The sequence below is a fragment of the Orbicella faveolata genome, unplaced genomic scaffold (assembly GCF_042242905.1).
Source record: "Orbicella faveolata isolate gen_17 unplaced genomic scaffold, um_ofav_v1 contig_24, whole genome shotgun sequence".
NCBI classification, from domain to species: Eukaryota; Metazoa; Cnidaria; class Anthozoa; order Scleractinia; family Merulinidae; genus Orbicella; species Orbicella faveolata.
Genome location: NW_028301552.1, coordinates 27620519 through 27647907, shown reverse-complemented (window position 1 = coordinate 27647907; position 27389 = coordinate 27620519). Strand labels below are relative to the sequence as shown.

General features: G+C 39.2%; 1 protein-coding gene across 9 annotated transcripts in view; it reads left to right on the top strand.

The window, feature by feature from the left end:
* LOC110065300 (uncharacterized) overlaps positions 1-27389 on the top strand; it is a 64356-nt gene that overhangs the window by 35578 nt on the left and 1389 nt on the right. For all 9 annotated transcript variants that reach the window (XM_089292999.1, XM_089293001.1, XM_089293000.1 and 6 more), the window contains 27 exons: positions 1159-1404; positions 1554-1722; positions 2519-2629; positions 5599-5690; positions 6820-6885; positions 7790-7850; positions 8459-8503; positions 8659-8855; positions 11829-11882; positions 12080-12146; positions 15124-15305; positions 15833-15889; positions 16250-16316; positions 16857-17083; positions 18695-18751; positions 18884-18950; positions 19640-19854; positions 20952-21008; positions 21445-21517; positions 22874-23021; positions 23950-24170; positions 24460-24644; positions 24779-24877; positions 25396-25623; positions 25827-26041; positions 26533-26573; positions 26979-27075. In XM_089292999.1, coding sequence (XP_089149125.1) covers positions 1159-1404; positions 1554-1722; positions 2519-2629; positions 5599-5690; positions 6820-6885; positions 7790-7850; positions 8459-8503; positions 8659-8855; positions 11829-11882; positions 12080-12146; positions 15124-15305; positions 15833-15889; positions 16250-16316; positions 16857-17083; positions 18695-18751; positions 18884-18950; positions 19640-19854; positions 20952-21008; positions 21445-21517; positions 22874-23021; positions 23950-24170; positions 24460-24644; positions 24779-24877; positions 25396-25623; positions 25827-26041; positions 26533-26573; positions 26979-27075 — 3344 coding nt within the window. The remainder of the gene's footprint in view (positions 1-1158; positions 1405-1553; positions 1723-2518; positions 2630-5598; positions 5691-6819; positions 6886-7789; positions 7851-8458; positions 8504-8658; positions 8856-11828; positions 11883-12079; positions 12147-15123; positions 15306-15832; positions 15890-16249; positions 16317-16856; positions 17084-18694; positions 18752-18883; positions 18951-19639; positions 19855-20951; positions 21009-21444; positions 21518-22873; positions 23022-23949; positions 24171-24459; positions 24645-24778; positions 24878-25395; positions 25624-25826; positions 26042-26532; positions 26574-26978; positions 27076-27389) is intronic.

Genomic DNA, 27389 nt, shown 5'->3' with positions numbered 1-27389 from the left:
GTACTGAGATAGCTCATTGTACACCTTTGAAACAAAGCAGGATGAAAAATAGAACAGTTAAAACTAGATCTTCTGCACTCACTTTTACTCTCATACACTAGATGAAACTGAAATTGTTTATAAGAGTTTTTCGCACTATTAAGAAGATGACGAAATTAGGTAACTGTCGCTCTTGATGCCTTCTTGTTGTTACAGGAACCATACAATCTCTTGCATTTCTCTTTTAAAATCTAGCTATTGTTTCTTTGTTTGTCATCGTTGCTGTTTTTTAATGAAGGATCAAATCTACCTTACGTTGTATCCATCTTACTGGCTTTATCAATTCCAAGAGTAAGTTACAGCTCCTGTGTTAAGCTTCGGACTGAGTTCTATCACTCGCCTCATCCTATAGAATCCATTTTTAACCTAGGAACTAAATGCACACTATTTCGAGTGAGATTTATTGGGCGGTCCTGGCCATGTTTTTAAGTGTTCTTACAGTTCCTGTCTACATCTTCCTGGGTTCCACTTGATATGGGTTACCCCTGCGAAAATCGGCTCTGAAGAGATAAAGGCTACTTAAAATAAAATAGGGTCTGGATAAGGTTTAACAGATAGCCGAGAATTTGGTCAAAGTTTTTAACTTTTCGCTAATAGCTGAGATATGAGATCTGTAAAACTGACTGATAGCGGAAAGATTGGCTGAAATTATAACTCATATAGCGGGAAATCCCCAAATATAACTGATAAATGAGATTACAGCAGCCCCATTCAAAGCAGTATGAGGAAACCACTGCCCTACATCATTGATCGATCTTTGAAAGCAGGCTACTGGTTCTTGACACAATAGACAACGGGTCACAACGATGCTCGTCACCCCAGGTACGAGTATGTCCGGTTTTTCTAAGTGGATCGAGCGTGAAGCGAAAAAAAGCCGCAGTGCCAGTGAAAAGATTGCTGCGCGAGATCGCCATTTTGCATTTCGGTCTTTTATTTCGCTTCGCCTTTTCGCACGCTTACTAAAAAACATGCTGCCCCCGTAACTACTCTGTCCTCGACTGAGGCATGAGGGAGCGACTTCAATGCATTCAAGGAAGAACCATAAGGGATCACATGACTTGCTACTACCACTATATGTAATTCCTGGTTAACATGTTATTGCCTTCTCTTCAATTGCAGTTGAAATCAGGTAGTTGCAAGGCAAGTTGTAGATTTTTGACGCATATAACGAACCTCTCCTCGACATTGGTTGGAGATGGATCTACATCACCGACACCTGGAATACCAACAGTGGCAAACAAGAATTTCACCTCAATCTCACTGAAGTGGGATCCTGTGCAGAATACGACTGGTACCGCTGTGTACTTGATAGCTATGAACATAAAGGGAGATGAGGTTCTGACTTCCCCTCATTACTTCTTAGAGGTGCGCTCAAACTGTCTGTTGGCAAAGAAATATGAATGTTTTATTGTGATTTGTCTTAATAATCATTATGGTCCCTAGCCAGTATTAACGAAATGCCTCGTAGTGTGCGTCTTAACCGGAGTCTGACGTTCATTTTGTTGATGTCTAAGGTATTCACAGTGCCACAGGCCACGATAGAAACGCGACTATTGTGCGCACTAGTTGGTAGGGGAAATCCAAACAGGAGGAATACCTTCGACGGATTGTACTACAAATTCCACATAGCAGCGCTTACTGAGAATTCGTCTATTAGTTACGGAGCACAAACAACTGATATATGTAAGTAGTTTGTGACATAATAATGATAACTCTCCATAGTAGCTCTCGACTTTGATCACCTTCGTCCACAATAGTTTTGTTATTTGAGAATACAGCTAATAAAAGCACAGCGATATCTTTGTATTGGTAAAAGATAACTGGACTTTAAACACTCCCTGGGACAAAGGGGAGTAGAGACGGATGTCCCTATGGATATATCTGATTGTCATTCGATGCATTTCATTTTTCATTTCATTAGCCGAGAACCCACCACGTGACCTGCAAATAACTGCCTACAAATAATGGTCTGCATGCTCATGCGTAGTACTTCTAAATGTGTTTTGCTGCAAATAATGTTCTGCTCCAGCGAAATTATAGCCACGCTCTCGTGTGAAAAATGGCAGATCGCTTCCCTGAGCTGTCAGAGAGTGATTTAAATATGAAAACAGACTTGGTTCTAGAGTGATAAAACAATTATTGAACTCGGTTGTTGCAAAATATCGTGATTTGTCAGTGTCTCGTAGATCAATTATTTGCCTCCTCTGCTCAGCACTTACAAATAACCATATTTTCCTCAATCTCGTCCAATGATTGTTAATTATTTGCCAGTCACAAATATGAGATCAAACAACGGTACATCGATCGGGAACGCTAACGACGCTGAACAAAGATGCTTTTCACCTCAGAGTTTAATCTAATCTTCATCAGCCAATTTTAAAGCCCCATTCAACAAGTTTTTGGTGACACTTGAAACGGGATACCCTCACAAGGACTACTGAAGGAAAACTGCTCACAGCCTTTCTTCGTTATTTTTCAGCCCTGCCGCAGCCTACTCCAGTCAGTAACATAACACCTCCAAGTTTTGAATATGAAAGTGCTCGTTCGCAACGTAAACTGAAGTTGACGGTGTCTTGGGCTCCACCAGAACGTATGTATTGTGTATTTAGAAACAAAATATATGACGTATTTAACAGTAATTAAATACAATGTTTCCCTTCAGAACTAATGACTAACTCTAACTGGGTCTCTAAAACTTTCACCTCTCATCTTTAAAATCAAAAATTGATTTGTGTTTTTCTGGACTCCGCTTTCCGAGGTTAAAATTAATTTTATATAAAACCGAGGTTTTGGCCAGCTTGACTTGCCTTCTTAAGAAATTAAGAAAAACTAGCTAGATGCTAGATTCATAAAGCAACATGGACATCACCAAACGGCAGAACTAAAAACCAGATAGACCACACAATGATTGCTAAGGAATACAGATCATCAGTTATGGACACTGTAGTTCGGCGAGGCGCAGATGTGGGAAGTGACCATTACCTAGTGGAGACTACGCTTAAGCTGAAGTTAAAGAGAAGTCCAAGGGAAAAGGAAGGTCGAACAAGATTTGGCATGCAAAAGCTGACAGATGAAGAAATACGCAACAAATACAACATTGAGGTCAGAAACAGATTCCAGGCCCTAGAGGGATTGGAAGAAGAAGAAAATGCCGATCAAACGAACAACAGAATGGAGAATATCTATGTTGCAACTGCCAAAATGGTACTAGGGACAGCCAAGAGGGCAAGCAAACCCTGGTTATGCGGAGGAACGTGGAAGAAAGTAGAAGAAAGGAGACAACTTAAACTGAAGCTTGAAAGTACACGTTCAGAAAGAGTCAAACAAAGAATAAAGGAGCAGTATAAGGGAAAGGACCGGGAAGTGAAAAGGATTGCACGTGAAGACAAGAGGCGCTGGTTGAATGAGATGGCAGGAAATGCTGCGAGAGGGGCAGAAAATGGAAGAACTGGGGAATTACATCGAACAGTGAAGACCTTGACGGGTGAGACGAGAAGAGTGAGTACAGCAGTAAACGATAAAAACGGAAGACCGACAAATGAGGGGAGCAGAAGACTGAAGATATGGAAAGAACACTTTGACCCAGTACTCACCAAAAACCCACCTGAAAGGCCCATTCAGCCGCGTGAAATGGAAAGAAGGCAAAATGACGGAGAATTTGATATTGGACCATTTCGACCAACCGAAGTGAAAAGTGCTATAAAAGCAACGAAAAATGGAAAGGCAGCTGGACTCGATAACGTAGTAGCCGAACTTCTAAAAACAGATTTAGATGAGAGAACGCAGGAACTAACAAAACTGTTTAACAAGGTGAAGGAAGAGGGTGTAGCACCAAAAAGTTGGAATAGAGGATTGATAGTAAAGTTACCCAAGAAGGGTGACCTTCGCGAATGTACGAATTGGAGAGGTATTACACTGTTACCAGTCATCAGTAAGATCTCTGGAAGAGTGTTGATAAGTAGAATCAAAAAAGGTGTCGACAACATCCTGAGGAATCCCAGAAGAGCTCATCGAATTGGTGAAGGCGATGCACAACAACTTTGAGTGTGCAGTTCTAGATGAGGGTGAAACAACAGAATGGTTTCAAGTCCAGTCAGGAGTAAAGCAAGGTTGTGTCACGTCTGGTCTCCTATTTCTACTTGTAATTGACTGGGTCATGAGCAGAACTACGGAAGGTAGAAGAACTGGTATACGATGGAAGTTCACCTCGATCTTAGAAGACCTACACTTTGCAGACGACATCGCTTTGTTGTCGTCTAGGTACGTCGACATAAGAGATAAGACCAACAGACTAGCCGATGAAGCTGCAAGAGTCGGTCTTAAGATCAATGCAAAGAAGTCAAAAGTCATGCGGGTGAATGCCAAAAACGACCAACGAATAGAGATTAACGGTGAACAGGTAGAAGAGGTGGAAGAGTTTGTGTACTTAGGCGCACTGCTGGACAAAGAAGGTGAAACAATCAAGGACATACAACATAGGCTGAGTAAAGCTAGACAGGCTTTTTATAGGATGCGAAGAATATGGGGCACCAGTGAGATTGGCAGAAAGACGAAGGTACAATTGTTTAAAACAATTGTTAGGTCAGTTTTGATGTATGGCTGTGAAGCTTGGAAACTTACGAAAACAGAAGCAAAGAAGCTGGACGGTTTCCAATACAAGTGCATGAAGAGGATTTTAAGAATAAGGTGGCCTCAGACCATCTCCCACCAACAAATTCAGGAGAACACAGGAGTGAACAGAACGAGCGATGAAATCAGACGTAGAAGATGGAATTGGATTGGACATATAATTAGGAAAGACAAAGAGGAACATGCGTCACAGCTCTGGAATGGAGGCCAGAAGGGAAAAGAAGGCCTGGTCGACCCAAAACAACATGGAGGAGAATGGTTGAAGATGAAAGGAAAACAGCTGGGTGGCAGTCATGAGCGAATGTCAGAAACCTCGCAGCAAACCGTAGTGGTTGGAAAGAGAATGTCAAAGCCTTATGTGCCTTATGGCATAAAGAGATATATAGAGAGATAGAGATAGAGAGCTAGATGCTCTAAGATCGTTAACTCGGTTCGTTTCGCAATATCAAATTATCGTACTTTACAACTATCGAACAAAATAAAATTGTTTTAGCTTCGTTGAATATCCTCTTTATCCAGTTTCATGTTGTTTGTCTCACCATCGAGGTTCTGTTCATGTAGTTTTTTTTTCAACATGTAAGGTGTTCGTCTGAGCAACACAGTTTTTCGTTAAGTCGGTAGTCATAGTTTTGTCACTGTTTACGTAGTTTTTGAGATGATATAAGGCGTGGTTCTTTGCAAAGCTTTCCTCACAAAACGCAGCATTCTGCAGAGCGAGCACTGAAGAGCGAGCACTCATTCCAAGGAGCGAGAACACGAGCTGTCATAATTCTCATCCCCAGTTCCCACGTTCTCCATTAGGAACGCCTGGAACTATGACTCACCCCTCCCCCCTCCACCTCAGTTATGTCTTTAATCCAAGCATGTTTTTCTTATTTTCTATTTTTTTTTTTTTTTTTTTGTTTTTTTTTTTTTTTGTCTTCTAATTAGAATCTCAACATGTTTCAAGCTACGCTATGATCTGGGATTACCTATGTATTTCTCAAACTGCCCCCGTTTCTCCGCTTTGGACAACAACCGGGGTAAGTGAAGATCTCACATCTCCACCAAGGCTCTATTACCAGCCGCTGTTCGGGAAAGGAGCTCTCCCTTTCTTCTCGGGGAGGAACGTAAACCGGACTCAAGAGAGCAGCCGAAATTGAACCTGATCCCCATTGTCGTCCCGGTAACTGACACCAGGGAAAACTGCTGAGGTTTTTTCGCATTTTTTTCCCATATATTGCGCACAAACTTTTTGAATTAATTCTTAATCGTAAAAAATCGAACGTCTTCCTCTCCACTTATCAATACTGCAATGTTGAGGATTTCAATAAGACTTTGAGAAAGAGAAAATTGCGTAAGACTGGAACCCAGTCCTCATCAAGTTTTGATTAAATCTAGAGCTGAAACTTGTTCTTTACTGTCGTCTAGCTTAATATAATTGAATCATTTATTAGATTATTACAAAAACTAATTTGTTTCAACTGTTTTTAGTTACAACCATCCATACCAGCTTTTTGTTTTACATTTTATGACTTCTTTATGGGTGAATTCTTTTAAATACCCAGGATTGACCATTGCGCTTTTCCCCGCGTCTATTGGTCTTTTGGTTTACATGATAGCGAGGTTTCTATTGTTTTCCATTGCTGTACAGTGCGCAATGCACCCTGGCCAAAACTGGGTCTTCAAATTTTTAAAGAATTATTAAGAAGTGTCATTTGACTTTGAACACGACCAGTATTGTGTTAAGCAGATATCACGTACAAAACAACAGAACACTATCTAACAAACAAGAAAGAATGCGATCTTGTAAGTTGGCCAAGGGCAAATGATTCCAGACAAGATTAACAACATTCTCTAGTTGCACAAATCCCAAAATCCCCCCAAAAAATTGCACAGGCATTGTTTTAGATTTCTCTTGGGACATCTTCCGGTCCCAGGAGAAATTGCAGACAATGATTATGCAAAATTTTGGGGGGTAAAAGAGGTGTATAATGGGATTTGTACAAGTAAGGAATGCCATGATTTGTTCCTTAGTCAATGTCCAGCATACAGTCTAATGATATTGCCAATATTTTGTCCTAATTTACTCTAAACAAATACGGACTAACCAAGGTGGGAGTGCTGTTACTTTAGCAATGTTATTCATATCTTCTTACATCTTTTCTGCAGTCTCCGCAACCCAGTGGATCTATCAACATTGATGAAGAAATAAAGAAATGCAACCACACGTTAAAGGTAAAAATAACTCTGAATATCTTTATTCAGCAAGATTGAAAAATGATTGCTGTCAGGTTAATTTCAGTTGAAATGCAAATTAGAGTTTGTACTAAGACAAGTCAAGGTTACGTGTTAACACTGGATGTCATTTTCACGAGGGTATATAATCCATGGTACATTTTGTTTTGACATTTGGCTTGGTTGACTGATCTCCTCACGCTGATGTATTTTTGTTATGTTATGTTGCAAGGGTTCGATGATGAACAAATAACTTGTAAGACTTAAATTTAACGGTTCTCCCTACTAAACATCTGAGTGGACGCACCACATATTTGGTCACGCAACGCATTTGGTCACGCCACACATCTCTAAATGTTTAGTGTGACTATTGCATTCAGATGGTTCGTCTGAGAGAATACTGCCCATATTAAGCATAATTTTGTTTTGAATGTTCGCCATTACGATCGAGGCAGGAATAGAACCATTCACCAACTCTCTTAACTTTGCCTCATCATTTGACCAAATCATGTCAGGAAATTTCAGTAAATATTGGAAGAGACCAGAGAGAGACTTTCTCATTTTGGAAATCATTATCTTACACATTGTGGAGGCGCGGTTGAGCAATGGCTGGCACGATGACCTCTGGATCGAGCAGTCCGGGCTCGAGCTCCGGCAAGATTCATTCCGTTGTGTTCTTGGGCAAGACACTTGACTTTAGAGGCAAACGACAAATTTAATGCTGAGTGGTAACCCTGCGATTGTCGCTTAGTGTTACAGAAACTGAGATAAGCACCGCCTCTATGGGCCACTTGGTCCGACATAGCCTTGAACTTACCTTACACATTTTGCTTAGTAATTTCGGTGATGTAAACACAGCGAGAGAAAAGAACGTGCAATAACCAGAGGAATATTTTCATTGCAGGTTTATGCGCTGTCTCAGTGTATACCTAGCAGTGTAACAATGATTACTTATGAATATCCTGGTAAGACATAGCGATACCGTTACAGGCATAACTGCAAAATCATAACAGTTACGTACAGAGCTCAGGTAACTACAAACGGGATTTGAACCCATGACCTCTGCGATACCGGGGCATTGCTCTACCAACTTAGCTATAAAGCCAACTGGAAGCTGGTCATGTTGGGAGTTGGTAATACAGCAGCAAAAAAATGTCCGACTTTGTTTTGTGTATCTACAGAAACTCATTGTGAACCATCCCAGGTTAATTATTGGTTTTCAGTGAAACTCGAATCAAAAGAACTGACTGAAACGTTAATTTCCCAAGCTAAGTGATCACTAAGATCGGTAGAGCTTATCAGAATAACCGGTCTTAGAATAGCCTCTTTTCTGAGAAGGAAACAGCTGCAGCCGTGCAAATATTTAACTTTAAGTCCTAAGTTAAACATAATGGTGAGGTCGAAACCAATCTCAGATTAGTTAGGTAGGTAAGCTTTATTTATCCAGAGTGGCTAATTTAGCTACGTGACTAGTCTCCAGGGGCCAGGCTGCGAACAAAACAGTATGTCCTAACTAGAGGAAAACTAGTCTATTCTAGAGGAAAAAAAGGTCTATTGTTTTCTTTTCTCACAGGCTGCAGAAATATCTCCAGTTATCCCAAAGACCTATGCTACAAGTGTAAGATAGACTTTCATTATCTCTGTATTACATTCTTGTGTCTTCTTGTCTAGACTTGACTTGACTCGGTTCCAATCCACCTCGCCGGAACGTTTCTGTCGCTGGCAAGGTTGGAATTGTCAACGTACTTAGATTTAAGTGTCTTTGCTTTGCAGTCGATCCTCCTGATTCCCCAGACGATTACAGAGAAGTGAGAAACGTCAACCACACTGTGATGTCCATAGATGATGCTTACACATTCACTATCAATGTAACATGGGATCCACCCATCTACCCCTATAAACGAGTTCAGTCTTACAATGTCATCTGGCGAAAACGAAGTGAATTCTCTGCTATACCTCGAAAATCTTACGTAAGCTATTTTTTTTTTCCCTTTCTTCTTTCACTGCCTGTCTCGATTATAGGAGCTACGTCACGGTTTGCGCTTCTCGAAAAGTTTAGCCTACATTTTTCAAGCTCGTCGTTTGTAATCCGTGTTAATCTTCTCCATCCTTAACCATCCTTGTTCCTTCATGGTTTATCAATATGTCTCGGATGTTTTTCAATCTTAGTAAGCTACTATTTTCAGTTTTCCTTCAATTTAAAAGGAGTTTTTTTCGTGGCCAAAATAACTCAAAATACCATGACTATTAAAGTGCCTATGAAGTAAAAATTAATTGCTGCTTAGTTGAAAGGCTTATCAAAGTAAAGAAGAATGACGTTTCCCTTTTTAGAATATTTTTTTTCGTTCTAGAGATATTTACGTTTTTGTATTGTGCAAATGAGGAAAGTGATGACGTCATAGGTGGTTCCACTTGAACAGTAAAACACTGAATCAAGAATATCTCTAGAAATATTGGAGCAGTGTTCTTCAAACTTGGCACCACAAATGTGCATCACAAAAGAAACAGAATGACACCTTCTGTGTTGTTGCCATGGCAACACTTTTGGCTCCAGTCTCTTTCGGTGAAAAACCAAATATGCCAGTTTGCAACCCTTCGAAAAGGGACAGAGGGTCTTGCTGGGAACACACATGATTCCCATATTGTCTTAACTCTCCCCATTAGATTGTTGGGAGTGGATGATCCTTGTTTAAGATAAAATCTGGTAATGTTAGTTTTAATTAAAACGAGACCAGCGGCATAACTGTTGTCATGGCAACGGCACGACGGGTGTCATTTTGTTTATTTTGTGATGTACATTTCTGGTGCCAAGTTTAAAGAACACTGCTTTAATATTTCTAGAGATATTCTTGATTGAGTATTGAATTGTTTTAGTGGAACCACCTATGACGTCATCACTTATAATACAAAAACGTGAATATCTCTAAAACGAAAAAAGATATTCCAAAAAGGAGAACGCCATTCTTCTTTACTTTGAAAAGCCTTTCAAATCAGCAGCAATTATTTTTTACTTCATAGGCACTTTAACACTCGCTGATCTTTCCTGCTCCTCGTGTTTTCATTTTAGTGGCAAACCCGGGGCTTAATTAGCTGGCCACTGTTGTGAGGTCCTAATCAGGACAATGTACGTGAATCAGTGCACGGTCAGGCCTTGAAATCGTGGCCTTGAAGAGATAATTTGTTAACAACCCTTTCCCAGTCTTCTCTAAGGAAAAAGCCCTGGGAACGAGGTTGATTTTGGCAACCTCGGTTTGAGTATATCGTTCATATGTGACTTCGATTTGGTAATCATAAATTAAACAAATTGCAAAGTAAACATAGCTGGACATTTTGCTAACATTGCCCTGCATGAAAATCTTGACCTAATTCTGGTTGTTATCTTTTCTGATACATATATGTTATTGGCCGGCTGGGAGGTCCGTATAGTGAGAAAACTGCGACCGAGTTCTTGAAAATGCTGCCCGAGGGCAGCATTTTCAAGTCCAAGGTCACAGTTTTTTCTCCTTTTTTTTTCTTGCGGTAAATTGGCTTACAAGTGGGTTTGTTTACGCGACTTTGTTATTGAAATGCCTTCTACAAGTCATTCGTACTTGAAAAAATGCTAACGAGCGAAAGAGCGAGTAACTCAGATACTAGAAAAAGCAAAGATGTATTAAAGAACAGATTTATTTAGAACTTCTTTACGTAAGTTGCATTTAGTTCACCAGTTAAGTTCTCCAAAAGTGTGGTTTTTTTTTTGGTGTGAAATTTCGTGCAAAGTGTGAAGTTGTACTACAAAAAAAAATGTGTCAGCCGTTGCGAATCACTCGAAATCAGACTTTCCAACGTAAATTGAGTAGCAGACAGCGAGGAAAATTCGTTAAGTGTACTCCACAGAAGTATTCTCAAATACAGCATCGATCAGAGAGGTAAACTCGACTGAAATTGACCCACCTGTACGCCAATTTACCGCAAGAAAAAAAGATAAACATGTTATGGCCAGCTTAGGCCCAGTTAAGACGCCGAACTTTGGATGAGCCCAATTTAATTCGAATTTGGACCGACCCAAATTATCAAAAGTACGCCTGTTGATTCAGACGTCGAACTTAAAATGATTCGCCGAACTTAAAGGAGCTCAGTTACGTTTGCACATTTTGAAAAGTTCAGCCTAAATTTTTCAAATTCGTCGTTTGCAATCCGTGTAAATCTTCGCCATCCTTGACCATCCTTGTTCCTTTGTGGTTTATTATTATCTCTTTGATGTTTTTCTGTCTTAGTAACCTACTATTTTCAGGTTTCCTTGCATTTAAAGGAGATTTTGTACGTGGCCAAAAAAAAAAGGACAAAACACCGTGACTGAGCTCCTTTAATTTAGTGTGAACCATATCACATCATAATGTCAGCAATTTTCAGGGAAAGTGTGCACTGCTTATAAAACACGTTATAACAATTTATGCATCAGTTTCGGCACATGAAAAGTTCGACGTCTGAATCAAAGTCGTTGTAAAGCCGAAATTCCCGCCTGAGCCAGGCGGAAAGAACGGCCGAGCTGTTCCAAATTCAAATGACCGTTCTTAATTGATTCAGACGCCGAACTTTTCATGTACTTAATTCAATGTATTAGGTTCGACTCACGAGAAGTTCGGCGTCTGGGCCTGAGGGTCGGTCCGTATAGTGAGGCCGCAGTTAAAACCTCGCATTTTCAAGACCTCGGTCACAGTTTTTCACTATACGGACCAACCCTAAGCCGGCCAATTACATGTTTATTTGCTTCCTTATTTGACTCGTGACGTTCTGTGGAACTTCTGATTGACGAGCATTAAAAAACCTAACCTTCCGGTTATTTTTGCTCTCTTTCACCTAATAAAACAAACTATGTACACGTTTTAATTTTCTTTATAGCTGTTGAATGGTTACGCGTGCATTGTCTGCATATAATGCTGATCTTTGTTTTCGTATTTCAGGTAACGTCATATTTAGTAGGACCTTTGCAGCCCAGAGAAACTTATGAGATCAGAGTAAGAGGGACTTGTTTATGATCTATGTTCAAAATTAGTAATTCAGAAAACCATTTCAAAAGTCAATTGTGTACCTCGTTCAAATATATGATCTTTCATATATTTACTTGCGATGAAGTTTCCGTTTGTGTTATTAATTCATGTAGCAATATTGTTTTGCTCCTTTATGACTCTATGTTTGTCTTGATTCCTACCAGCTTAAACCGAACTTTGAGGATAAAACTCCACCAGGCAATGAAATAAAAGTCGAAATATCTACTCCCCGTAAGTAGAAGAATTATGATCTCAGAAGTGCATCATCCGAATAATAGTCTCCATCAAGTATTCTGTCAATAGCTTGATATGTTCTGGTGCTCTGGTGTACAGACCGATGATTAAAGACCAAGCAATATGATACAGTAGTTAGAACTATCCACTGACCCTTTGTCTTTGTCTTTGGGCGCTCTCCATTCGACCAAAAATTCTGGTGTGAATTCTGGAAATTTTCCGAGTCGAATGAAAGAGAATTTTCCGCTTGACTGCAACAGAGTGAAAAACGCTGATAGACCTGATAAATTTCAGAATTTTTGTTCGAATGGAAACACAGGCGGCCCAAGCGCGAGATGAGAGGAAATAATTAATGTAAATAAAACGTAGATTTAATGTTCTGTGAATAAAACTGACTAACCTTGCTTTTCTGTCGTATTCTTTGTTGTTTCAGGGTGTTTGAGGCCGTTTTGAAGCGTTTTCAGCGAGTTAGCGCTGGTGATGGTGCTAACTCGCTGAAAACGCTTCAAAACGGCCTCAAACACCCTGAAACAACACAGCATACGACAGGAAAGCAGGGTAAGTCAGTTTTATTCACAGAACATTAAATATTAGGTATTTAAAGCAAACCCGTAAAGTTCCCATACAAACCCTTGTAAATCGCATCTTTGTAACACAACACCGCTCGAAGGCAAGAGTCGCGTTCGCGTATGTTTCATTTCCTCTCATCTCGCGCTTGAGCAGCCTGTGATGGAAACCGCCCTTTGTCTTTGTCTTTGTCCTTGTCTTTGTCTTTGTCTTTGTTGCTGTCGCTGTCGCTGTCCCTGTCGCTGTCGTTGTCGTTGTCCTTGTCGTTGTCCTTGTCGCTGTCGCTGTCGCTGTCGCTGTCGCTGTCGTTGTCGTTGTCGTTGTCGTTGTCGTTGTCGTTGTCGTTGTCGTTGTCGTTGTCGTTATCGTTGTCGTTGTCGTTGTCGTTGTCGTTGTCGTTGTCGTTGTCTTTGTCGTTGTCGTTGTCGTTATCGTTGTCGTTGTCGTTGTCATTGTCATTGTCGTTGTCGTTTTCGTTGTCGTTGTCGTTCTTGATGTCGTTTTCGTTGTCTTTGTCGTTGTCGTTGTCGTTGTCGCTGTCGCTGTCGCTGTCGTTGTCGTTGTCGTTGTCTTTGTCGTTGTCGTTGTCGTTGTCGTTTTCGTTTTCGTTGTCTTTGTCGTTGTCGTTGTCGTTGTCGTTGTCGTTGTCGCTGTCGTCGTTGTTGTCGTTTTCGTTTTCTTTGTCGTTGTCGTTGTCGTTGTTGTTGTCGTTTACGTTGTCTTTGTCGTTGTCGTTGTCGCTGTCGCTGTCGCTGTCTCTGTCGTTGTCGTTATCTTTGTCGTTGTCGTTGTCGTTTTCGTTTTCTTTGTCGTTGTCGTTGTCGTTGTTGTTGTCGTTTACGTTGTCTTTGTCGTTGTCGTTGTCGCTGTCGCTGTCGCTGTCTCTGTCGTTGTCGTTATCTTTGTCGTTGTCGCTGTCGTTGTCGTTGTCTTTGTCGCTGTCGTTGTCGTCGTCGTTGTCGTCGTCGTCGTCGCTGTGGCTGTGGTTGTCGATGTCGTTTTCGTTGTCTTTGTTGCTGTCGCTGTCGCTGTCGCTGTCGCTGTCGCTGTCGTTGTCGTTGTCTTTGTCGTTGTTGTCGTCGTCGTCGTCGCTGTCGTTGTCGTTGTCGTTGTAGTTGTCGCTGTCGCTCTCGTCGTCGTCGTGCTGTCGTTTGTCGTTGTCGCTGTCGCTGTCGTTATCGTCGTCGTGGTCGTGGTCGTGGTCGTGGTCGTGATCGTCGTCGTGGTCGTCGTTGTTGTCGTCGTCCTCGTCCTCGTCGTTTTTGTTGTCGTTGTCGTTGTCGTTGTCGTTGTCGTTTTCGTTGTCTTTGTCGTTGTCGTTGTCTTTGTCTTTGTCGCTGTCGCTGTCGCTGTCGTTTTCGTTGTCTTTGTCGTTGCCGTTGCCGTTGTCGTTGTCGTTGTGGTTGTGGTTGTCTTTATCTTTGTCTTTGTCTTTGTCTTTGTCTTTGTCTTTGTCTTTGTCTTTGCCTTTGTCTTTGTCTTTGTCTTTGTCTTTGTCTTTGTCTTTGTCTTTGTCTTTGTCTTTGTCTTTGTCTTTGTCTTTGTCTTTGTCTTTGTCTTTGTCTTTGTCTTTGTCTTCGTCTTTGTCTTTGTCTTTGTAGTTGTCTTTGTCGTTGTCGTTGTCGTTGTCTTTGTTTGTTTTATCGCCAAGTATCGTTAACTTTCATAGCAAGTTAAAGTTAACTCTCTTTTATTTTAAGTTGTGTATTAAAACGTGCAAACGACTTTAACACGATTTCAAATTGACCCGTTTTGCTTTCGACTTGTGTCAGAAATTTGAAGCCGTTCCGCGTGAGCAGAATCGTTCCCGAACCCGTCAGACACACAGTAGAGATATAACAAATATCTTGATAACCTCGTCTTCTCGGTCCGTACTGTAACTTACGGATCCTCATTGTTTTCTCCTTCGATTCATGGCCCGCGCGAATCGCACATGGGCCATAAATCGAAGGGGAAAAAATTAAGTGGATCTGTAACTTACAGTATGGACCTCGAACTCCGTTAGTAAGATCAGCTAAATCGGAACAGTCAGGCCAAACTGTGAAAGAAACAGAAATATCAGAGACGAGACGACATGAACCGTTAAATCTCCATAAAACAACCCTCCAAAGGTTGGAATTGCTCAAAGTTTTCACGGTTGTACAGAAATTACCCGTGTAGATTTTCTTTTTACCTGAGAAATTATTGGGATGAATTCCACAGCTTTGTAGACTTTACGAGTCACTATTTTACGCTTGTGGAAGTTTTTGATAAATTAAACAGGAATTACCCAACAAGCAACAGAAACCAAGCCAGCGATAACAGGGTTGCTAAGAGACGAATATATATGACGTTTAAATTTTAGAAGTTAACTTTAATTTTGTTATGACCTTTTTCTTGAGTTGTGTCATGTTATTGTTTCTGAAAGATCCTGATCCATCACAAGTCACGGTGAGAAGCCTGGTGCTTAATGACTTCACCTTTAAACTTCCAACTGAGACATTCTCACTGAACGTAACCTGGCAAAAACCGTCGTTTAATTACAGCCAAATTAAGTCTTATGTGATTTCGTATCGCGTGGACAATGGAAAAGAAACTAGAACGCAAACAGTAAGTAGTTAATTTTACCGGGACAGGAGCGCTTGATACAGTTACTTCAGACTGTCTGCAATTCATATACAGTACTGATTCATTGCAGAACATTATCCTAGAAAATTAATGTAATAATCTTCGATGAACCTTAAAGGCAATTTAATTCTGAATTTTTTCGTGTAACATTTTTTCGTTTTTAATGAGAATTCCTGCCTCTTTTACATAACTCACTAATTGGACGGTTGCCAAAAAATGAAATTTCTTAATTGATTGATTGATTGATTGATTGATTGATTGATTGATTGATTGATTGAATGATTGATCGTTGATCCATCTGTACGTCTACAGTCACCCATCCATTTAGTCATTCATTTATTCAGTCAGTCAGTCAGTCAGTCAGTCGTCCATTTAATTTACGTATTTACTCATTCTAGTCTTGCTGCTTATTCTATTTACTAATTTAGCGTTTTTCTAACCCAACTTTTCTTTACATTGCTTTATCAATAAATATTGATTCATTTAGTTGTTTATTTTTTCTCTTCTAGAGCAAAACTTTTTTCAACATTGATGGAATCTCACACGGGCAACCCGTGGCGTTTAATGTAAGTATTGATATTTTTAAGGCCTTAAACCACATGTTGCTTTCTATAGGTCTACGAACGCGTGCTACTTAACTGAGCTAAACACTGTTAAAAAGAATACTGGTAGCTCAAGACAACAACTCGTTGTTTATGATTTTCTCACTGTCGCCTGTCACTTGACGATTTATCAATGTTGTAAAGGGCAATACTTCTTTGGAATAGATTGAGAAAGATATTTGGCGAGAGAAAAAAGTAGAATATAACCAGCTCTCAATAAAATATATAATCAGTTTTTCTTCCACCCGTTTCAGTTAATTCCCAGATTCTCTTATAATTGTCAACCGGTCACTGATACTGGAATGTGTGTATCATTTTTCATAGGTGACACCGCAGTATATCAACAACAGAATACGAGCAGTTCCATCTGTTAAGAAAATTCATGGGCCAGGTTAGTGACTATACAAGTGTGACGGATGACCCGTCCAAACTGAATATAGCAAACAAACCCAAGGCCTCCAGAAAATTCATTAATAAAACTAATGAAAAATTAAATAATTTCAGCGGAAAAATGTTTTTGTTGCATAGCCATATCTATCAAGCCAAATAGTCTAGAATGCCATCTTGTCCACAGGAACACAAGTTGACAAATTTCTCAACTAGCAAGTATGGAATCTCTCTCAACCACTGTGCTATAATTGCATCCATCCGTTTTGCTGTTATCCTAGGATACCCAGCTAGGTTTTGAATTCGGTGGCATAATTTTAGGTGACTAGGAAGGTGCGATACAGTTGGTTAGGATGATTATTTAAGTTTAAGGCTAAACACAACAGCTTACATGTTATTAGTGAGGTGCCATTCGAAAATCAAGACTGGTTTGTACAATACACATACCTATCTGACCAACAAACCATAGAACCATGGAACCACATTATTGTCAATTATGTTTTAATACAAATTTGTAAACTGTAATTGTTTTTTCTCCCTCAAGTACCGAATGATGAAGAGATTTCTGTACAGCAACTGCAGCGTACAGGAGATTTTGTTGAAGACAAACAAACTAACACATTTGCCGTCAACTTCACTTGGAAACCACCATCATTCCAATACAGAGACGTGCTTTATTATAACGTGTCATACGGGTTCTCTGGCTACCCACGTGATCAATTTCCTTGTTCTTCATTGGTCAAGGGCCCGAGATGCATAATAACCGGTGTGGTGAGTGCAACAGAAAATGATAAACAATCATTTCATAATCAGAACCATAACGAATTTCTTTTCCATCTCAAGCTCATTGGCAATAAGATTATAAATATCACCGTTGTATAAATTCGTAAGTGCATACAGTTCTTTTCTTATTAAAGGAGCTCAGTCACGGTATTTTGAGCTATTTTGGCCACATACAAAATTACCTTTATGTCTTCTTTCCTTGTTTCCGAAATTATAACTATGAAGCTGTACCTATGTCAAATTTTCTAGGTCAACAGTCAAGCTTTGTTTGCTAGAGCGCTTAAAGAAATCGAAACCAGACAAGTCGTTGTTGGGATAAATTTTGGCCACGTAGAATGGCCGATTTGTTGATTAAAACTAATATTAAATACAATATAACGAATTATTATTTGTTAACCTCTTGCAAAGGTGAGGGCACGAGAAAAAAGGAGAAGTGCCTATAAAACAAATACATAACATAACTGAGGTGGAGGAAGGGAGGAGGAGGGTCGACCTCGCTGAGTGTGCCAGGTCTGGAGACAAAGAGGACGAACTCGAGAAACATGCCACGTCTTATACCGATCGCTGAAAGCGAGGCTAAATTATTTTCCAGTGAAACTCGCGACTATTACCAATGAATTCGCTATTGTCATCGAAGTCATAAGATTGTCTTGTGATGGTCTTTTGATTATTGCTCAATCAAGTTTGTACTTGGTGACCCCGTCCCCATTTAGTTCGACCCTTCAGTACTCCCAGCCTTTCCTCATTATCTTAAACTCCTGGTTGAAAATTAACACTGTGTTTACAGTAATGCCAGGAGCGTGGGTAGAAGCTATAAACGCTTTTATTTGGTGGCAAATAAAATTTATTTAAATGTTAGGAAACCTGAAAATAACAGTTTAATAAGATAGAAAAACACCAAAGAGATAATGGTAAACCATAAAGGAAAAAGGAGGGCTAAGGATGGAGAAGATTAACACGGATTACAAACGAATTTGAAAAATTGAGGCCAAACTTTTCAATATGCGCAGATCGTGACGTAGCTCCTTTAAAGTTCTTAATTTTGGCGTTTTCTTCGTGAAGCAAAGCTTACATAGCTAGTTCTTATATCGAAACTTGGCAGTCAGAATGCTTTACATATAATTACAACGGAATATTAGGTCATTATAGTGCCGAGTCATTTTAAGTTCGCTGCATCTACGACATTGAGATGATGCAAACATAAGAAATTAACAAGGGTAGTTCTAAAACAATTCGCGGGAGATGCAAGGTTGAATATGGGGAAGGCAACTCGATTTATTCAGAGATAATTAGAGGGGTACTACTGACAGTGTGTAAAGAAAATAAGCTGCGAAAATGCTAATGCAAGTCTTGTATGGATTCGTTACTTAAGGATCAAACGTGTCACTATTTTAGCAAAGCCTATTATTAAAATTTTACTTTGGTGGAACGCCGAAAGAAAGCAATAACCCGTTGTTACATGTAATAATCTCTAAATTACTTTACTTTTTTAGTTGAAAACTGTAACTCAGGGTGAAGATAAGAAAAGTACAACGTTTATGTTATTATAAGGAGTTAAAAATAAATAAATTATTGAAAATTATGTCGTCGTGTTCACAGAAAGAGACGATATTTATGTTATCAGGAATACTTCCACAAGATCATGTCATCATCGAGGTAAGCTTTACACTGTAAAATAACCTCCTGATGTTTTAGATAGATCAATTAAGAAAAGATAGTAGGTTGTGGTTATTGATAGACTGAGATAAAATAAAGGATTTCGCTTCACTGATCAGTTTGTCTTTGTAGGTGACACCTGTTTACAGGGACAAGTATATATTGGGGAAAAAGCGACAACAAGAAGAGATGGCTCCGGGTGAGTTATCAAGATTTTATCACGTTGTATGTGCTAGACCAATTAGAAAACAAACACAATAATCAAATTTATAATGGTTAGGTAGTTAGACAAGGTCTATTACGAAAACCAGGAAAGGAGAGGAAAGTCGAAAGAGAGTGAAAAGAAGAGTGGCCAGCTCAACTGCAGTGAGCTTGTGATACAAAACTGATACACCTCTTGGATAGCACTTGCTGCAATACAAAACTTACTGCAATGACGAAATTCGAAGAACGAGTACGAAGGCAGTGAATTTTCTACTCGTCTTCCATATCCTGCTGAACATATTTCTGACATCGCAATTCAAAGATAATTGATCGCAATGACTCAAAAACTAATTTATTTTTTAATAACTGGTCTTCATAGTTGTTAAGTTTGTTAACCCGGCTTGATACTTGCCTTCATGTATCAAATCGTTTCTCTAATGTAAGCTGGGTATTTCAAAAAATCACGGTTTAGAATAATATCACTGTCGCTTAAACAAAAAACTCTGTAAAAATGTTGTTTCATGAGAACAAAAGTTTCAAAATTGCTACATTCATTAATTTATTTACTACAAAGATTAACACACCTCACTGAGAAAGTGGAACGACTCTTAAATGTCCCGTAACTTGTTTTATTTATTCTTAGTACAACTTACCATTCCAAATTACTATATTTACGTTTTACAGGCCCTAGAGAGGAATTATTGAAAGTTGTTGGACTGAGCCACGATGCGCTAGTTCCCAGTTCTAATGAGTTATTCGGCACAAAAGTGTCGTGGCAAAAACCACTTTTCAACCACAGTGCAGTGAACCATTACAGTTATAAAATAACCAATGGCACCGACAAACCTGTCAGAAATAAAGTACGACGAGCCATTGATCTCAACACCGTGTTTACAACGGTAAGTGAGACGATCTGTGAAACAGTTCTTCTCGGAACTTTTAAAACACTTATCCAGCCTCAATGTCGGCAAGGAAATGAACCCAGCTGGTATCATATACAGCTTTTGTCCTGAATGAGAAAAATTCATCAAGGTGGATCGCTTACCCAACAATTTCGCCGCTTTCCTTCTTTAAATTTTAAATTAAAGCTTTCCACAAAAGAGAATTACATCTTTGGTATTCTATTACAGTTGGCCATAAAGTTATTTTAGCTAAAATATTTAGAATAAGCCTGTAAAGATTCTACCTACGAACAGCGTAGCATCTCTATTTCGTCAGAATCATTTGCACTGGCAACACAAAATGGAAAAAGGTACAACTTCTTTTTACCTATTGAGACAAATGACCACTTAGTGACAGTGTCACTTTTTGACATTTTATCACGAAGTTGACAATTAATTTATTAATTTCAATTATCAAAAAAAGTGTTCAGAACCAGCCTAAATTCATGAAAAAATAAGAAAGACTTGACGCCTTCTTTTCAGAAATGGCAAAAAATCAGCTTTGTTAGCTTCAGAAATCAGTTCTTCGCGCAGTGTCAAAGTGATTGCCCGAAAAGATCACGAGTAGACCACTGTCGTAATATTAGTTTAGATTTGTTGTAGGCCGGGTATTAAAATTCTATTGACACCTCTGAAAAGATCACCTTCAACTTTTTAAACTGCCAAGTATGAAAGGCATGCGTTTTTAAACAGCGAAGATATAGAAATCTGCGAATGTTACAGACAGACTTTCACACTTAGCCACTTGACAAATTTCAAGGTGACTTTTCTTCGGAGGTATCCATGGATTTCAAATACCTTGACAAAGGTCTGTTGCATACGGTACACTTGACTACTTTTGATGTTCCCTTGACAACCAATTCTGACGTCATCATATGCCAATAATTCTATTCACCAATAAATTTTGAGAGATTTTTGTTAAGCGTGCTTCGTCAGTATCATTGAGATAGATGTGATAAAATGCTAAAGATGGGTCGTATTGTGTATTATCGTTACAAAACTTCCAACCACCTATTATGTCCACTAACAGTACTAACTTTTTACCTGTGCTGTAGAAATACACAAACGTCACCATTGACGGGATTCAGCTGGGTAAAGCAATTGAATTTAAGGTACTGGAAAAAATGTAAAAACCTAGTTCTTTTATTGCCTTTGTGTTCAGTTCCCCCACCCCTCCACCCATGCATTTTTTTCATTTTTCAAACTGATGACCTCTGATCGCATGCAGGCCATTTTCTGGTCGTTTCGCGATGAAAGAAAGAGGACGGATCCAGTCAGTGAAATCAGGGACTCTGTTGATACCAGCCTATGGCTGATGGGGCCACCCTGACTAAATAAAGTCTGCAAGGGACTTGCTCAATTAAAAACTTAAGTGTGAGATTTTTCTCTCTTACGCTTTATCCGCACTTCATAATTGCATGATATATTTCATTAATAGAGATTATTTGTCATATTAAACAAAGTCCACTACCGCCACGTCCCACGTTACAGTGTCAAATCCTCTGCTTGTTTGTATGTAGTATTCAATCTTTCGTCTTTCGTTTTCAGGTCACTCCCGTATTTGATGTGCACATGGTGACTGGTAGAGAAGCCTCGATTGCTATTCTCAAGGCTGAAATAGGTAAGTCCAATTCTTGTTCCTGTCAATAGGAACTCTTATCAAGCCAAAACACACAAAACGTCTTTCAGTTCATTGCCATACGTCGCACAAACAAAATGGTTTCAAAAGGTGCAGAACATCAACAAATTTAAAAAAACTTTTTGATTGAAAATAAACTTGTTATTTTCTTGCCCCTTTTCAGAACACGCGAATTTCACAGTGAAGAATTATCTTTGTCAATTGTAATGATATTCACGTATGATCTTTAGCTTTTCGGCTAAGGAACAATTCCTTTTGGAAAATCATACAATCTGAAATACGGCAACAAACCCATTTAAATTTACATATCCTTGTCAATTTGCATTCTTTACAGTCGAAATTGTAGAATAAACTTTTAACGGCCCATAGGCCCGTTTCTCGAAAGCCCCGGAAACCTTTCGGGCCCGTAAAAGTATTTTTAGTTCATCTGTATCTAAAAACGGAGAAGTGCATACCCCTGAAACTTCTTGTATGAAGGGACCTCTGCTCATATTAAGAATTTGTGAATAAAACAACTCTGTAATCGTAAGGTTCGAGATTTTGCTATGGCTTTGCGGGTGCAAAAACGTTTCGGGACCTTCGAGAAACGGGCCCCATGTCTCTTCGCCAAAAAACACATGGCGTCTTAGTGATTAGATCAGTTGGATTTGAAATCGAAATGTCCTTGGCCAAAAACCAGCAGCTGTTATTGTTTTGGGGGTAGTCTCGGTTGTGTTCTATTAACGATAATTATTTAGCGATACGGAGTTACACACATTAATGTTTTTAAAACTGAGCACGAACTTATAGAATTGGTATGGAGGAATCTTTGTTCATAATATTGTCTCATTAGCGGCGCTGCTCAAACTACAAAAACGTTAGCTCTGAACATTGAAAGGGCGACACGATCAAGGAATTTGAGCTCGACGTCTTGAATACTTCTTGTGCGACGTGGGTTTAAAACCTGAAACTTTTACAAAGAATGTATCAGCTCATTAGCCTTTTTGCCACCTCCGTAGAAATTTTGCATTTTTTGAAAGCCAGTTTCTCCTTGAATATTACACCCAAAGAACCCAAAATTTTACAGATTACTAAGCTTTCCAAGCTCTTTAGATGCTCGGAGTCAATTTGTATCTACCGTGATGTCTTCTCAGTGCAAAGTCGTCTGTTATGAGGAAAATGTAAACAATGACGTTAGCAAAGATCGCTCTTTTTTTATGAAATATTAGTCTACTGGAGACAAAGTAACAGATGTCATTAATTTTAAGCGACAGTAAGGAAGCCGAGATGCGAAGCGCCGTTCCATTAATAGGAATGGTACTTTTGGCTCTTGTTAAAAACTCACACATTTTTCATCAGGTGAAAAGGAATCCAGTTCCATGACTCCTGGTGAGATTGCGGGACTTGTCATAGGCTTACTGCTGTTAATCCTGATTGTAATCTGCTCGATGGTTTGGTGCCATAGAGAACGACAAAGGAAAAAGGAGGCCAAAGGACTTGTTTCTGGGTAAACAGCATTATATTTTCGTTTAAGGCTTCAAAATAAACCAAATTGACTCTATATGAGCCGGACACCTCTCGAGGAACAGTTGGGGCCAGTCCGGACGGTGTTTGTCTTGAAAAGAGTTGACTGTACATTCCCTCAGAGGTAGCACACGTTGAAATGCAACCCAGTGAAGTGTTTTCGTGCTTTGCAGCAGAACTCTTTTTAAAGCAAAAGCGGCGATCGGGCTGTGGGCCGTCTCTGTTTGGCCGAAATAGGCCTCTTGTATAGTTGGATTCAGTTATCAACCTTTCGCGAGTGGCTGATCCCCATGTTTTTCGCTTTTACCCTACCTGGGGTGTGGAGGAAAACAGATATTTGATCTTCTCTTGATACTGATCGCTGTCTATGCAGCTAAGAACTGCTTTGCATAGGAGCAAACAAAGCTTTAGTGCGGCAGATACCATCTTATTTAAAGAAAGGAAACCATGACCGTGACTGTGTTTGATCTTAATCAGCATAGGATTATACGACTTTATTTCTCAGTTTTTTTTCTTAGTTTTAGTTTAGATTGAGGAGATATATCAAACATCCAAGACAGTGTTTTAACACATTACCAAACACCTCGATACGCGTCATATTTTCGACTTTATCTCGGTGTTTGGAAATTTGGTCAACACAGTCTTTCGTGTTTGATCTATTACTTCCCAGTTCTCTGAGCGACTAGGACCCAATGTCCAAGCATCCAGGAAATCTATTTTGTTTCACAAAAACAAGACTGGAAACTTTCAATTCGTAACTATTACTGATAACAAACATACATATATTATTCGTAAAGTGTTGATCAACAGTGATCATTCTTTTGGTGTCAATGACAAATACCACCATGAAACAAAATCATAGGAATGACCTGATAAAGTAACTATTTTATCTCTTGCTTGGTTTTCACCAGCAAAAACGCGGTAATGATTGATCACTGGGAGGTAGATGGCAATTTAGTGTCCTTGGAGAAGGAGCTTGGAGAGGGGGCCTTTGGTAAGGTGTACAAGGGAGCCCTCAAGGAACATATTCCGCTTTCTCAGAAACTGTCTTGGAAGACACCTGTGAACACCTCACGAACTGCAACCATCAAAGGAAATGAAATGTTTACGGTTGCCGTTAAAATGCTTCATAGTAAGTATATCAAATGTATTGTTTTCTAATCTTTTAGTTACAACTGGTAGGTTACAGATGATTGCATGTATATTTCTACGTATCATACTTTTCTTGAGCTCAGTTCGGCGATCGGTGAAAACTAACTCTCAGGGGAAAAGCTTCCATTGTCAAGGTCAAAACCTCTGTGCTAGTAACTTAGAAGAGCCTTGTTCCAAGAGGCCTACCTTTTTTAAATAATAAGACAATAAATCTTATCGTGTGCTTACCGATGTAAAAAAAATCTTTAAATTTTCCTCTGATGAATTAGATATGGCCGATGGCGACCAAAGAAGAGAATTTCTCGAGGAAATTCAACTCATGAAAGCTGTGGGATCACACAAGAATATTGTTAACATGCTGGGATGTTGTACTGTGGAAGAGCCAATGTTCCTACTGGTTGAATATGTTCCTTGTGGTGACCTGTTACATTACCTCAGAAAACACAGGAGCAAGGTTCTAAATAACCTTTTATATTTTCATTGATAATTACGTTATAGGTGGTGTCAGCTTCATGTTTTGCTACTTTATTCTTTCACATGAATCTATCTAGTAAACGATTTTATTCATATTTGTATTTGCTATCCTAGGTCAACGAATATCTCGGAGATGATTCTAGAGGGCCTTACCGTTCAACGTACTGCGAAACTTATTTTACCGATGGGAATCCCACAGGAATATCTGTGAAGGTAAAAAACGCATGCAACTACCAGACTCCATGTCTCGCAACTATCAGGATCTATCTATCTCAAATACTTTTCCTTTTCTTATGTGCTTAGTACGCATAGTTCATCGTTCATTGTAACTATATATATTATTGTATTTTACAGCATTAGGATACATGTATATACAACAGCTGAGTTGCGCTCTTCCGCCTAATCTACCTAATCTCTTCCTTTTTAGTTCATCATGTTGTTGAAGTTTTTTAACAAAAACAACTGCAAAAGGGATTAATTATTTACATGTTATTTATCATTATTTTATTTGAATAGCTGCTTGTTTGTTTGTTTGCTTGCTTTTTCATTTGTTTGTTTGTTGTGTTGATTGGTTGTTTTGTTCACCATTTGTTTGTTTGTTTGTTTCGTTCGTTCGATTGTTCTTTTTATCGATGGGTCGGTCGGTCGGTTAGTTGGTTGGTTATGTTTATGTTTGTTTTTCTGCATCGTCACATAACTTTTGTTATTTCTTTTTTTTTTTTTTTGGAAAGACAACTAAAAACGACCGCATCTACGTCAATGCTCCAAACATGCCAAAAGAAAAGAATGAGAATATCCAACTTCTATCTTTTAATTCTCACAACGCTGAAGGTTCTGGAACTGGCGAGGAAAACAAAGGCCTAGATACTCAGGAAAAGGAGGACGAGCAAGACAATAACGAAGAAATCTTAACTCCAGGAGATTTAATGGCGTTTGCTTGGCAAATTAGCCAAGGAATGGTAAGCAAGAGTTGATAAAATTTGCAAAAATTGTTTAGATGGAATGTAGTAGTAACTACATGAATTATGGCTAAGTAGGTCAGCGAGTCTCATTTACCCAGCATATTGCAATGCCAATCGAATCATGTTAAGTGTCTGAGGAGATTTTTTCCTTTTGATTATATTTTCAATTTTAGAACTATTTTTTATTTATTTGTTCTCAGGAATACCTTACAAAGAAGGGATTTGTCCATCGCGATTTAGCAGCTCGCAACATCCTTGTTGGGGAAAAGAAAATTGCTAAAGTGGCAGATTTTGGCCTAACTCGTCACGTGTATGAAGAGAAAGTTTACCATGCAAAGAGAAACAGAAAACTGCCATTGAAATGGATGTCAATCGAAGCCATCTTTGATCAAACTTTTACAGCACAGAGTGACGTGTAAGTATTTTAAAAATTTGGTAGGACCAAAGGGTAAGCCCATAAACTTTGTATCGATGAGTGTACCTCTATTCAAACGTTTTATTAAGACCCCGACCACAATAATGCATTTTCGGGGAAAAACGCATACTTTTTTATGTGTTCTCGCACTTACCGGAAAAACTGATGAAAATGAGGGTTTTCGAAAACGGTTTTAAAAGTGTAGCCTTTTGAAAACGCTCCGTTGCTGGTGTGGCTAGGTGAAAACGGTGCCGAAAAATTCCATCAACGTTTTCGGGCGTTTTAGTGTGGACGATAGGCGAAAACGTATCAAAAAGTATGCGTTTTCATACGAAAACGAACAAGTGTGGACAGGTGAAAACAAAACGAAAACGCTAGTGTGGTTGAGACTATTTTGCTTCGCTTTAGTTAAGACGAAAACGGATATTTTCAAAAACGCATTAGTGTGGTCGGGGCTTAAGATTTACACTGCTCTTCTTTTGTCCTCGCAGATGGGCTTTTGGAGTTGTCCTCTGGGAGCTAGTGACTCTTGGTACGTTGAAAAAAGTGGATTATGTTTTGACTGGAAATATCAAATGCAGCTTTATCAGCTCGAAATAAAGAATATGAGATAATAACGAACAATAGCAAAAGGGTACGCTTCTCATGCCACATAAGTGCACGGTTTTGGCAATTAGGTAACACTTCTAAACATTGACTGAAAGTCCTAATTTTTTTTTTAGCCATGCACTCTTGTCAGAGAATATCTGGTACACATTTGTCATTTTCTCTTTTTTTTCAGAACGTGACAATAGGCAGACACGAACTGAATTGCCCTTAAAATGAAATACTTTTTGTCCGAAAACTAGCAAGTCCGGAAATCTCTATTCCACTTCTACTTTCATATGAAGCTAGTTCATGACAGGATTCAGAGATATTTTCTTTTTTATGCCAACAGGTGGTACGCCGTACCCTGCAATCGACAACAAAGAGCTGCTTCGCCTGTTGAAAGATGGATATCGAATGGAGAAACCAGACACATGCAACGATGACCTGTAAGTAAATACCTCGTAATATGATTCACACCATAAAGGCCCCACTTACGAAATACTTGGATGAAAACGTTATTGACAACTTTAACTTTAGTCGGTGGTTTACGTACTTGAAGTTAGAGGATTTAGTCATGTTTTATGGCACTTTGCTTCGAGGGCTGTTAAACGTAGGCTTGACTGTCTTGGCTGTCAACCCTGAAACCGATACACGATTTACCTAACACTGTAGAAATCAGAAATTAAACACTAAGTTGATCTCCACGTGCAAGACTTAATCGACAATCAGGACAAGACAGTTGTGTAATCTAAAAGACAAT